At 39.0% G+C, this 13,898-nt stretch overlaps 1 protein-coding gene across 7 annotated transcripts in view; it reads left to right on the top strand.

The window, feature by feature from the left end:
• The window catches only part of MCF2L2 (MCF.2 cell line derived transforming sequence-like 2), a 247,448-nt gene that overhangs the window by 76,273 nt on the left and 157,277 nt on the right, over positions 1 to 13,898 (top strand). For 6 of the 7 annotated variants that reach the window (XM_021069898.1, XM_021069896.1, XM_021069892.1 and 3 more), the window contains exons 4-5: positions 4,416 to 4,506; positions 7,127 to 7,246. In XM_021069898.1, the coding sequence (XP_020925557.1) occupies positions 4,416 to 4,506; positions 7,127 to 7,246 (211 nt within the window). The remainder of the gene's footprint in view (positions 1 to 4,415; positions 4,507 to 7,126; positions 7,247 to 13,898) is intronic. The other variant, XM_021069899.1, reaches the window with a different exon arrangement.

The following is a 13,898-nucleotide window of genomic DNA, read 5'->3' as shown; positions in this document are numbered from 1 at the left end:
TTTTCTCCATATCCTCTCCAGCATTTATTGTTTGTAGACTTTTTGATGATGGCCATTCTGGCTGGTACAAAGTGGTACCTCATAGTAGTTTTGATTTGCATTTATAATAATAAGTGATGTTGAGCATCTTTTCATGTGCTTTTTGGCCATCTGTATGTCTTCTTTGGAGAATTATCTGTTTAAGTCTTCTGCCCATTTTTTGGTGGTTTTTGTTGTTTTTTGGAGATTAAGCCCTTGTCAGCACTTCATTAACAAATATTTTGTCCCATTCTATGGCTGTCTTTTTGTTTTGTTTAGGGTTTCCTTTTCTGTGCAAAAACTTTTAAGTTTAATTAGGTCCCATTTGTTTATTTTGTTTTTATTGTCATTACTCTAGGAGGTAGATCTGAGAAGATGTTGCTGGGTTTATGTCAGAGAGTGTTTGGTCTATGTTTTCCTCTGAGTTTTATAGTATCTGGTCTTATATTTAGGTCTTTAATCCATTTTGAGTTTATTTTTGTGTATGGTGTTAGGAGGTGTTCTAATTTCATTCTTTTACATGTGGCTGTCCAATTTTCCCAGCACTGCTTATTAAAGGGACTGTCTTCTCTCCATTGTATATTCTTGCCTCCTTTGTCATAGATTAGTTGATTGTAGGTGCGAGGGTTTAATTCTGGGCTTTCTGTCCTGTTCCATTGATCTATATTTCTGTTTTTGTGCCAGTATCATACGTTTTGATGAGTGTAGCTTTGTAGTATAGCCTGAAGTCAGGAAGACTGATTCCTCCAGCTCCATTTTTTTTTTTTTTCCTCAGGATGTCTTTGGCTATTCTAGGTCTTTTGTACTTCCATACAAACTTTAAAATATTTTATTCTAGTTCTGTGAAAAATGCCATTGGTAATTTAATAGGGATTGCATTGAATCTGTAGATTGCCTTGGATAGTATAGTCATTTTGATAATATTGATTCTTCTGATCTAAGAACACAGTATGTCTTTCTATCTACTTGTGTCATCTTTGATTTTTTTCATCAGTGTCTTATAGTTTTCAGAGTACAGGTCTTCTGTCTCTTGAGGTAGGTTTATTCCTAAGTATTTTATTCTTTTTGATATGACAGTAAATGGGATTGTTTCCCTAGTTTCTCTTTCTGATCTTTCATTGTTTGTTTATAAAAATACAGTTGATTTCTGTGTGTTAATTTTGTATCCTGAGACTTTGCCAAATTCATTGATGAGCTCTAACAGTTTTCTGGTAGTGTCTTTAGGATTTTCTAGGTATAGTATCTTTATTGGAGAAGCTAAGATTTTCTCCTTATCTTTAATTTTCAGCTATTTGGCTCTAGATTAGTATGTATGTATGTATGTATGTATTTTGCTTTTTAGGGCTGCACGCATGGCATATGGAAGTTCCCAGGCTCGAGGTCATATCAGAGCTACAGCTGCCAGGCTTTGCCACAGCCACAGTAACATGGGGTCTGCGCCAAGTCTGTAACCTACACTACAGCTCACGGCATTGCCAGATCCTTAATTCACTGAACAAGGCCAGGGGTCAAACCTGCATCCTCATGGATATTAGTCAGGTTCTTTAAGCACTGAGCCATGAAGGGAACTCTGAGTTTCTCTTTATATTTATCCTGCTTGGTATTGGAAGAGCTACTTGAGTCTGAGTTGATGTCTTTGATTAGATATGGAAAATTCTTCCCTAGTTTTTAAAGTATTTTTTCCATAAAATACTCTCTCTCATCTTCTTCTGGGACTTCTGTTCATAATCTAAAATCTCATTTGCATGCACTTGTAATAGTTTCATCGAAGTATAGTTTATTTACAATGTTGTGATAACTAATGCTCTACAACAGAGTGATTTAGTTATTCATATACACACATCCATTCTTTTCCAAATTCTTTTCTCATATAGATTATCACAGAATATTGGGTAGATTTCCCTGTGCTATACAGCAGTTCGCTGTTGGGCAATCATTCCCTATACCACAGTTTTTTTCCATTTTCCCCTTGTTTCAGTTTTAATATTTTTAAATAATCTGTTTTCACTTCCCCAGATTCCATCTTCTGCTACGTTCAATCTGTTGTTAAATAAATTCAATGAGTTTTAATTTCAAACGTTAGTATTTTGTAATTCTAGAAGATTCATTTGACTCTTTATTATGGATTCTGATTCTCTGTGGAAATAATGCATATTTTAATCCCTTTTGTCTACCCTTTTCTCCAGTATATTGATCATAGTTATTTTGAAGTTTTTGTCTGCCAAAAATAGAAACATCTTTGAGACTGTGTCTGTTAACTGTTTTGTCTCTCTCTCTTTTTTTTTTTTTTTTTTTTGTCTTTTTGCCATTTCTTGGGCTGCTCCCGCAGCATATGGAGGTTCCCAGGCTAAGGGTCCAATTGGAGCTGTGGCCACCAGCCTACTCCAAAGCCACAGCAACGCGGGATCCAAGCCATGTTTGCAACCTACACCACAGCTCACGGCAACACCAGATCCTTAACCCACTGAGCAAGGCCAGGGATCGAATCCGCAACGTCATGGTTCCTAGTCAGATTCGTTAACCACTGAGCCACGACAGGAACTCCTGTTTTGTCTCTTAATTACTGATTATTTTTCTACTTCATGGCATTTCTTTTTTCTTCTCTTTCTTTCTCTTTTTTTTATGGCCATACCTGCAGCATATGGAAGCTCCCAGGACAGGGGTTGAATCAGAGCTGCAGCTGCCAGCCTACTCCACACCCACTGCAACGTGGGATCCCAGCTGCATCTGTTACCTACACAGATGTGGCTCATGGCAACACCAGATCCTTAATTCACTGAGCAAGGCCAAGGATCAAACCCACATCCTCTTGGATACTAGTTAGGTTCTTAATCTGCTAAGCCACAATGGAAATTCCTTCATGGCATTTCTGTTAATTTTTAATTTTATGCTAAATATTGTAGATGATATGTTGTTGAGACTTATATACTTACAAACCATACTCGAGTTTTAATCTGACAGTCAAAGTACTGCTGTATCACCTTGATCTTATTTAAGCTTGGTTTTAGTTTTTCTTAAGGCAAGTTTATTTCTATTTTGTCCTTATGCTTAGAGTGTACCCTTAACCCTATGAAAACTTCCTTGGTGTTTTATTTATCCTAGCATATGGCCTTTTTAGAATACTCAGGGTGTTCATCAAAGTCTATCTATTCTGGTTGGGCCCAAACACCAGTTGTCTCTCCCATTACTGGATTGGCCTAGTAATGCTTATTTCAGATTAGCTACTTATCTTTTCTTATTGAGTTTGCTTAGACCTTGTACCTTATTTGCATTTTTTTAAGGCAAAGTTCACCTTTTACCCAATATTAGAGAATTAGCAAAAGTTTACTGTAGGCCAACTACTTTTCATGACCTTGATCTCTTGTAATCTTCATGACAAGCACATAAGTAATCATCATAATAGTAGTACTTACACAGTATTACCAAGTGCCAAGACATTATCCTGAGTGTTTTATACATCTGTGCTATACATACTTACCTAATCCTCACATCAGTCCTACAGCTAGTTACTATTACTATTCCTACATTACAAAAGAGGAGTCTGAGAAACCATACAGGTTAAGTCACTTCCCCTGCCCTCAAACATACAATATATGAATGATAGAATTCATGTTTCAAATGTAGGCAGTCTGGCTCCAGAATCTGTGCTCCCATTCATTTCACTCTTGGTGGTATTGTTCTCATCTTACAGATAAGGAAATTAGGCGATCACCGCAAGGCTCAGTGCTAGTAAGTGGCTTTATAAGGATTTGAACCAGGTTCCAAAGCTCTTGCTCTCTCCTCCCATTGTTTCCCCCAAAGAAAAAGAAGAAAAATATTTTCCCTTTTAGGATTTTAGTTTTAAAAAATTTTGTGGCGACTTAAGAGGGGACCAAACAGCTTTTTTTGTTGTTCCTAATGAAGGCGATACCTTCTTGTGCCATGGTTTTCTGGCCATTCATGGCGAGGCACTAGAAAGGAGTTGTTTTTCCCATCAACGTGTGTCATTACTGAACACCTCTGGGGCTGCCTCCTATGGAAGGATGCTGATGGCTCCATGCATGTCAGTCTTGGGAGTGGAAAGATGGCAGAGCTCAACCTCAAGGTTCTCTGCTTACCCTGGGGCATGTGGTGCTCCAGTGACATGAGTACTCATGCTTGTTGGATATTTCATACATTTGCCATCCAGAAACAGAGCCCATGAGAGGGTTTGAGACACCAGGTATTTCTGCTTCAAGGAAAGGAAGCTGGTTCCCTTGTTGGGAGAGCCAATCAGACCCGCTTCTCCCCTCATGCTGTGCATGGTGTTTGCACATCGAGCCTGGAGTAACACAGAGGTAGTAGAATTGATAAGCTCAGGGAGCCATACCATACCCATGTGTTTCACTGTCTCTGACACCGACCATCCTTTTTTGCAGTGTGGAGGCTGCCAGCATCGGATTCGTCATCATTATCGACAGACGAAGGGACAAATGGAGCTCCGTTAAAGCATCCTTGACACGAATAGCTGTAAATTTTTTTAAAATTTATTTTTATTTTTATTTTTTGTCTTTTTTGTCTTTTCTAGGGCCTCACCCACAGCATATGGAGGTTCCCAGGCTAGGGGTCTAATCAGAGCTATAGCTGCCAGCCTATGCCACAGCCATAGCACGGTGGGATCTGAGCTGCATCTGCGACCTACACCACAGCTCACGACAATGCTGGATCCACAACCCACTGATCCAGGCCAGATATCTAACCTGCAACCTCATGGTTCCTAGCCGGATTTGTTAACCCTCGAGTCACGACGGGAACTCCCAAATAGCTGTAAATATTTTTTGTGCTATTATTATAAAGGTAATTTAAATGGTCTAACTATTTCACATCAGAGTCACAGGGAAATATCAGTTATTTTATGCCAAATTTTGACAATGTCTTTGTAGCAGAGGCTGTTGTGTCATGTCCATATCCACCTGAAGGTCACTTGCAGATGATTCCTAAGAGTGTCAAAGGCTTCCTAAGTCTCTCTACCGTTTTGACCAGTCTGGTCACTGGAGAGGAGCAGGTAGGGAGGGCTGGGAAGTTAATGCTCCAGGAGTGACCTGCAACTACTGAGCTGTGGGAGTTAGTGGAAACATACCCCAGCTTCTGTGTCACTCAGTGGGACGGTTTTGAGGTACGTTCTATACACTATCTCAGAGGTCCCAGCCCTTCTTGCTCACAGCAGTCCCACTTAATGAGCCATCATTGTCTCACCAGTACCCCCACACTCCCTGTGTTTCCTGGAATCATCTCCTCACATAAACTCTTTAGACCCAAGTACTCATCGTAGGGCTTGCTTTGGGGGACCATGCAATTTAAGACAATCTTCATTCCAGTATTCAAAATTATGTTTTTTCAAGTTAGAAAGACACTGGCCAAAACTAGAAAAATGATATGATATGTTCTTGTTTTTGGCGTTAAATTGCACAACCTTGGATGGGTTTCTTTTTCCATCTTATTAGTCTGACTTTGATCCCTAGTTGTTGCCTTCCAGCAAGTACGTGCATCCTATCTCTGTAGGGACCTCAGACCAGGGCAATCAGCCACGTGGGCAGGCTGAGACACTCGGGGCCTGCCACACTAGCATTTCCACCAGAGCATGGCTTACTGGGGCAGCTGGGAGTGGCTGAAGAGGATGGGATATGGTAGGATGGTAATATAGAGGCTGGGAGAGGCTCAGCTGGGAGAGGGCTGTTTGGAGCCTCAGTATGCCTACTCAGCAGAAGCAGTCACACATACAGGCCTGGACATGTACAGAGTCTCTCTCAGATCCCTTTGGGGCCTCATCCAGATACACAGAGAGTGTCTCAGTACCTTTGTCCCATCATGAAATAACATAATGCAAGGGTCTTCTGTTTGGGAGTTTGCATTTCAAAGATGAGGAAAAGGAACATTCCCTTCTCCCTGAGCATGGATTGTTTTGTTCTTTTGGCTTGGTTTTGATCATAGTGTTTATTTGGGGGATAACTATGATGATGGTTGATGCCCTGAGGATTTAGGCAGTTGACAGTGCCCGTGACTATTCCAGAGGTCTGGCCTCTAGAGCACTCTGGTTTCCCAGGGGTCATAGACGATACTTGAATCATCTAATACTTGAGTCTAATTCATCCAAGAATTGCATAGATCACGTTTATATATAAAAGATGCAATAGTGCAGGGATCTAAAAACCTGACTACTTATCAGAATGTTTTCATGTGCTTGTCAAAAATAGATATCTAGACTTTATCTCAATCCTAATGAATGAGAATATTCCATGGGAAAGACTAGGCTGTTTTTCACCAAGCACCTCAGGAGGTTGTTCTTGGAAACCGCTGGAAGAATGGAAAGCAATGAGCAATGGGAGACTTGGATTCCCAATTTTGCCACGAAGTTGTTACATGAATCTGTTATTTCATTTCTCAGGACTTTACCTCAAGATGAGGGCAACGCTTCTTGAAAGCAAGTTAGCAACAATATGCATTAAGAACCCTTAAAATACTAAATCTCTGACTCAGTAATTCTTCTAGGAAGCTATTTTCCAAAATGTGGATAAAAATTTCATTGTTATTTATAATAGTAAAAATATAGAAGAGCCTAAATCGCTAACAATAAAGGATTAGTTGAATAAATTTTACACCCATCAAAATATTTCCAAAGAATTTTTGATAAGAGGAATAAAAACCAATGATATAATATTAAGTAAAAAGGCAGGTTGCAAGACATTTCTGTGGTATGACTTTAATCTATAATAAAGATATTTAAGCAGAGAAAGTAGCCCATATGTAATTAGATATATATATATATATTTTTTTGTAATTAGATTTTTAAAGAATGGCTATGAAATCATGGGTGTTTTTCTCATTCTAATGTGTACTATTATTTTCTTAATTTTTCTGTAAAGTATAAATTATTTTTTCAATCAGAAAAACTTTTTGTTTGATTGGTTTGGTTTTAAGGAGGGATTTGGATTATGTGACCAGTAAGATCTCTATCAGCTCTGAAATCTTGTGAAATATATTCTATTTCTTTGGCATCCATGGTGTCCCCTTTAACTTTGTCATCTGTAATCTTGGGTAAGAGGAGACAATGGATGTGGCACTTGCCTGATATCTTTTATGATCTTTCCAGGTAGCATTTCCAGGAAACCTGCAGCTCATATTCATTCTTCGTCCATCTCGATTTATCCAGAGGACATTCACTGACATTGGCATTAAATACTATCGAGATGAATTTAAAATGAAAGTGCCGGTAAGTGTGACCTTTCATCTTATCTGCATTTGTTTAGGGCATGGGGGGAAGATGGCATGTGAGCCATTACCTTTTAAGGAAGATAATTCTCCTTAGGCAGGGGAGAGGAGGGCATTCTGGGCAGAGGGAGTGGCATGTATCAGGACATGGAATCAGGAAGTACTCATTTTATGGGAAGTCCCTGAGGAAGCGTCATTCTTGGGGAAGTACATACAGGATAATCTTTTGGGAGAAAAGATAAGAAATATGGAATGGATCTTAAGTGTGAAGATAAAGGGTCTGGATTTTATTCAGTAGGTAATGGGGATCCAGTGAAGGTTTTTGAGTTGGGGAGTTTTTACTTGGGTAAAGGAATACTGAAGGAGTTCCCTGGTGGCTCCATGAGTTAAGGATCTGACATTGTCACTGCTGTGGTGCAGCTTCAGTCCCTGGCCCAGGAACTTTCTGCCTGCTGCCAGTGAAGGAAAAAAAAAAGGGGGGTGTGCTGGAGTTACACAAGTCTAGTGGTATTATATAAAATGTGGAGTCCTTGGAATTCCCACTGTGGCTCAGTGCTGGGTTGAGGATCCAACATTTGTTGGTTAAGGACCTAACATTGTCTCTGTGAGGATGTAGTTCGATCTCTGGCCTCACTCAGTGGGTTAAGGATCTGGGGTTGCTGCAATCTGCAGCTTAGGTCACGGATGCATCTCAGATCCAGTGTTTTTGTGGCTGTGGCATAGGCCTTCAGCTGCAGCTCCAGTTTGACCCCTGACCTGGAAGTTTCCATATGCCCCAGGTGTGACTATAAAAAGGAAAACAAAAGTTGGTGTCCAAGGTTGTAGAAAGAGGTTGAAAAAGAAAGAGAAATTGCAATTAGTATTGGTAAAGAAAAATAAGGATGTAAAATATGGGAGTGACAAATATAGGCACATGTAAGTAAAAATTAAAACCAACATTGTAATACTCATAAAAAGTACAAATTAATATGATAGGATTAAAAGTTTTACCTGTAACTGGCAGAGATGTGGGGCAAACAGGCACTTTCATACTTTTTTAATGGGAATGAAATAATTTTTGTATTGGTTTCCAATATAAAACACTAATAGACAATATTTGATAAAAAATTAGGAGTTCCCGTCGTGGTGCAGTGGTTAACGAATCCGACTAGGAACCATGAGGTTGCGGGTTCGGTCCCTGCCCTTGCTCAGTGGGTTAAGGATCCGGCTTTGCCGTGAGCTGTGGTGTAGGTTGCAGACGCGGCTCGGATCCCGCGTTGCTGTGGCTCTGGCGTAGGCCGGTGGCTACAGCTCCGATTCAACCCCTAGCCTGGGAACCTCCATATGCCGCGGGAGCGGCCCAAGAAATAGCAACAACAACAACAACAACAAAAAGACAAAAAAGACAAAAAAAAAAATAAAAAAAATTAAAATGTATACACTCTTTGACCTACCTATGAAAGTTATTCTACAAATAACTCATACTTGTACACAAAGCTGAATATGTAATTATATTCATTACCAAATTGTAATAATAAATGATTAGAAAAAACTTAATGCCCAACAATGGGGGTTGGTTAAATAAATTGTAGTCCACCAAATCAATTAAATAATTTGCAGCCATCAAAAGTGATGAGATATGGTTCAACCGCAGTGAAATCAGTTGGTAGTTTCTTATAGAGTTAAATATACACCTGCCCCGTGCCCCACCCAAGAGGAATGAAGACACCTATCTACAGAAGGTATGAACAAGAATATCCAATAATAAATGAATAAATTGTGGCATATTCATATAAAAGAATAACTCTAAGCAATAAAAAGAAGTGAAGTATTGAACTTGTAACAACATGGATACATCTCAAAAATATTCTCTTGAGGAATTCCCATTGTGGCACATTGGAAACGAATCCGACTAGGAACCATGAGGTTCTGGGTTCGATCCCTGGCCTTGCTCAGTGGGTTAAGGATCGGCATTGCCATGAGCTGTGGTGTAGGTCACAGATGCGGCTCAGATCTGTGGCTCTGGAATAGGCCAGCAGCTGTAGCTCCAATTAGACCCCTAGCCTGGGAACCTCCATGTGCCATGGATGTGGCCCTAAAAAGACAAAAGACCAACAAACAAAAAAAACACTGTGCATTTTACTTGTGTAAATTGTATCTCAATTAAAAAGTGAAAAACAAAAATAAGATACATCTAAAGTGGCATAGAAAAGTATGTGATATCTTTTATTTTATTTTTTGAGTCGGAAATGATTTTCAACTCAGAAAATTTCTAGTACAAAGAACATGCCCTTTACCCATATTTATTCACCTATCGTTAACATTTTATCCCCATTTGCTTTACTATTTATTTATTATTTGCTCCTCAATGTACATTATACATCTCCGTAGATTCATACATCTTTTTCTCTATGCATATTTATCTCTCTATATATGAATATGTATGTATATATAGAAATACATGTATTATACCTATACATAGTAAGTACGCTCTGTGTATATTTATGTATAGTGATGCAGGCTATGATCAGATAGTGCATTTAATTATCTGTTTAGTATCCTTTAATCTGAAACCTTTCCACAGCCTTTCTTTGTCTTTTATGACATCAGCATTTTTGAATAATACAGCCTCTTAAAAAAGTAAAGCATACCTCATTTGGGGCTTGTGTGGTGGTTTCTCAGAACTTGATTTGGGTTATGCATTTCCAGCTGGAAAACCACTTGATTGATGTCATGGCTTTCTCAGGGTATCTCATGTGGAGACATGCAGGGTTCATCTGCCCCTCACTAGTGATGTTAATTTTGACTCCTTGGTCAAAGCTTTGTCCAATATCTCAAATGTATGATGTTTTGCCTTGCAACTAATATAGAATCTTTGGAGAGACCCTTTAAAATCATACAAACAAAGAACCCTGCTCCTCAAAAATTGTCTCTTTATATTTAATATCCATTGATGATTCTTGCCTGAAACAACCTTTATTATATCAATTGCAAATGATTTTTCAACTCCAATACTCTCAGTATTTACTAATCAGGAGTTGGTATTCTCCTGAAACGTAGAGCTTTCCCTTACCACCTATTTATTTTCCTGTTATCATTATGGATTCTTATTTTTTCCAATGGCTTATAATTCATTACAGTTCTTAATTATTTTGGTACTCAGATTGTCCCAGATTTGGCTAGTAGGAGCCCCTTCAAACTGGCTCCTGTGTCCTTGTGACATGCTCCCATCGTTTTTTTTTTTTTTTTTTTTTTAGTGCTTCCTTACTTTCTGACCTAATATTATGTTCCAAACTCTTCTCATGTATACCCCGATCCAGCCTGGTAATTAGCCATTCCTCTGATGAGCCCTGGTTCCTTTCAGTGGTAAATCAGACCAAGATCTGGATGCTAGATATGCTCTTACTATTCAGGTGTCTTTATTGCCAGGCCCTTTCAGCAGAGTCTGAGCATATATGAACATATATGCACATATACATGTCCTTATTTATAATTGTGTATACATATATACATTTGTAAATTATATAAATATGTGTATTTATTATAGAAATTATAACATTCACATTGATACCTTAAATTTTAGACCATCTATGATATTTTTTTTCTTTTTTTTTTAATGGCTACACCTGCGGCATATGGAAGTTCTGGGATTGAATCACCAGGGGTTGAATTCAAGCTGCTGCTGCAGCAACATAAAATCTGACCTGCATCTTCAACCTTTCCTGCAGCTTGTGGCAATGACAGATCCTTAACCCACTGGGTGAAGCCACATTCACACAGAGACAGTGTGAGGTCCTTAACCCACTGAGCCACAGTGGGAACTCCCGTCTATGATATATTTTTAAGTTGGGGTAAAAGCAAGAGGAAATAGTATATATAGGGGAGTTCCCGTTGTGGCGCAGTGGTTAACGAATCCAACTAGGAACCATGAGGTTGCGGGTTCAATCCCTGGCCTTGCTCAGTGGGTTGACGATCCGGCGTTGCTGTGAGCTGTGGTGTAGGTTGCAGACGCGGCTCGGATCCCGCGTTGCTGTGGCTCTGGCATAGGCTGGTGGCTACAGCTCCGATTCAACCCCTAGCCTGGGAACCTCCATATGCTGCGGGAGCGGCCCAAGAAATAGCAACAACAACAACAACAAAAGACAAAAGACAAAAAAAAAAAAAAAAAAAAAAAGAAAAAAAAAGAAATAGTATATATAGTATGTTCTCATTTGAATAAAATAGGAGGGGCATAAATATGATTGTATATGCTTAGATCATCTTAGGAAGGATATAAGATATATAAGGAACTTTTTGAAGTGGTTGCTTCCTGGATGTAGTGCTGGAGACCTTCGGGGAGGGGTGAGAGGAAGGCTATTTTTCTATTTAGATAAACTCTTTTTCTGTTTGAATTTATTACCACCTACCCATATTGTCTGTTCAAAACAAACAAAACCCTCCACTTTAATCGAAACTGCTCTGAGAAAATTTTTAGCTCATCTCAGTGAAAAGTAACTATCTCAGACAAGAGATTTTTTTCTCATTTTCCTCTTTTCCACTCTTATTTTCCCTCTTTTGGTTCCATTTTATATTAATTTATCAAATTTCTTAGGGAGTTCCCGTCGTGGCGCAGTGGTTAACGAATCCGACTAGGAACCATGAGGTCGCGGGTTCGGTCCCTGCCCTTGCTCAGTGGGTTAAGGATCCGGCTTTGCCGTGAGCTGTGGTGTAGGTTGCAGACGCGGCTCGGATCCCGAGTTGCTGTGGCTCTGGCGTAGGCCGGTGGCTACAGCTCCGATTCGACCCCTAGCCTGGGAACCTCCATATGCCGCGGGAGCGGCCCAAGAAATAGCAACAACAACAACAGCAACAACAAAAAAAGACAAAAAAAAAAAAAATTTCTTAAAATATTCTTTCCTATACTTTGAGTATTAACCATACGCAAAACGAATTTCCCATTCTGTTGTAGACAATTATTTTTAAATATTTGAGTGCTTAAGGGAAGTGCAAGCCATGAGTTTTTTGTTTTGTTTTCCTGAATTAAGTGATAATTAAAATTGGAGAAAATAATGACTTACATGAAGTTAATACCTTGCCATAATCCTCAGAACCTTTTTCGCCTTCAAAAATAAGGACTAGTCAATTGCTTCTTGTAACTCAGGTTTGGAGTTTGAACTGAGCATTTGACCAAATGTCATACATCTTTCCCTGGTTGTGTATAAATACACCTCTGGAAGTGATAATATGTATATAGGCATGTATGTGGATTATGCCCTGCTTTTCATGTGGTACATCTACACTAAGGAGAGAATGTCTGTTTGACCTTGGTGCTATGTCGTTAACTACTTCACTTTGTAGTAGCGCATGTTGATTTATTACCCTATATGCTTTTTTTTTTTTTTCAATGGCTTCACCCACAGCATATGGAAGTTCCTAGGCTAGGAGTCGAATTGGAGCTATAGCTGACAGCCACAGCCACAGCAACACCAGATCCGAGCTGCATCTGCCACCTACACTGCGGCTCATGGCAATGCCGACTCCTTTAATCTACTGAGCAAGGCCAGGGATCGAACCCACATTCTCATGGATACTAGTCGAGTCTTAACCTGCTGAGCCACAATGAACGGGGAACTCCCCTAGCCATGTACTTTTCATTTTAAACTAAACTGAACTTCTTAAAAGTTCTCAGTCACCCAAAATATGGCACATATAATAGGACATGTTTTGATGCAAAAAGCTTGCCCTGTAGGCTAGCATTTTACCTTACAGAGAAGCCCGAACTTCCCTCATGCTGTGATGCACCACAGAATTCAGAGTCCTAGGTTACCAAGCTTGATGTAATCAAACTCCAATGTATGTATTTTGCCTGTTTGTTTTTTCTTTTATTGAGACATAACTGACATACAGCGCTGTATAAGTTTAAGGTGTACAGCGTAATGATTTAATTACATGTATCATAAAGTGATTATCACAAGTTTAGTGAACATTTATCATCTCAAACAGATAACAAAATGATTTTTTTTTCTCATGGTGAGAACTCTTAGGATTCACTCTTTTTTATTTATTTATTTTTATTTATTTTCTATTTTTTGGCTGATACCAGTTGCATGGCACCTTGCCCTGGGATGATCTAGGGCAGGAGAAATGTTGACTTGCTGTGTAAGAGTTAGTTAAGAAACTAGTTGGGTGATATGGGCTTGGGCTTGGGTAGTTTTCAAATGACAAACGTGTTCCCTCCAGTCCTTTTTTTAATCTCTAAAAATTAGCTAGCCTCTCCCCAGTTGGTAAGGTCGTATGTGCCAGATCATCAAAAATACAGAAAGTAATATAATGTAGTTAATATAATTGGACCTGTGATGAGAGGATGCAAAATAGGCAAATACATAATCTAAGGCAGAAGAACTATTTTTTTTTCAGAAGAACTATTTTAAGGCAAAGTTTATATGCTCCATGTATCCTGTGTTTTGTGAGTGAAATTATTATGCTTTCCTTCTTTTTTATATAGAACTTAACTTTGTTTCCCCTCTTGATCCTGTAAAGATTAAAAGAGGAAGAAGGTTTTATGGTAAAACTGCCTCTCCTTTTTTTTTTTTTTTTTTTTTTTCATTTACATGCAGTGAAATATATTCTTTTTGGTGTATGATTGGATGCATTTTGACAATTGCATGGTTTATTTAACTACCACCGTAGTAAAG

The sequence above is a fragment of the Sus scrofa genome, chromosome 13 (assembly GCF_000003025.6).
Source record: "Sus scrofa isolate TJ Tabasco breed Duroc chromosome 13, Sscrofa11.1, whole genome shotgun sequence".
NCBI classification, from domain to species: domain Eukaryota; kingdom Metazoa; phylum Chordata; class Mammalia; order Artiodactyla; family Suidae; genus Sus; species Sus scrofa.
Note: the sequence above shows the minus strand (reverse complement) of the source record. Positions and strands in the feature narration are given on the sequence as shown.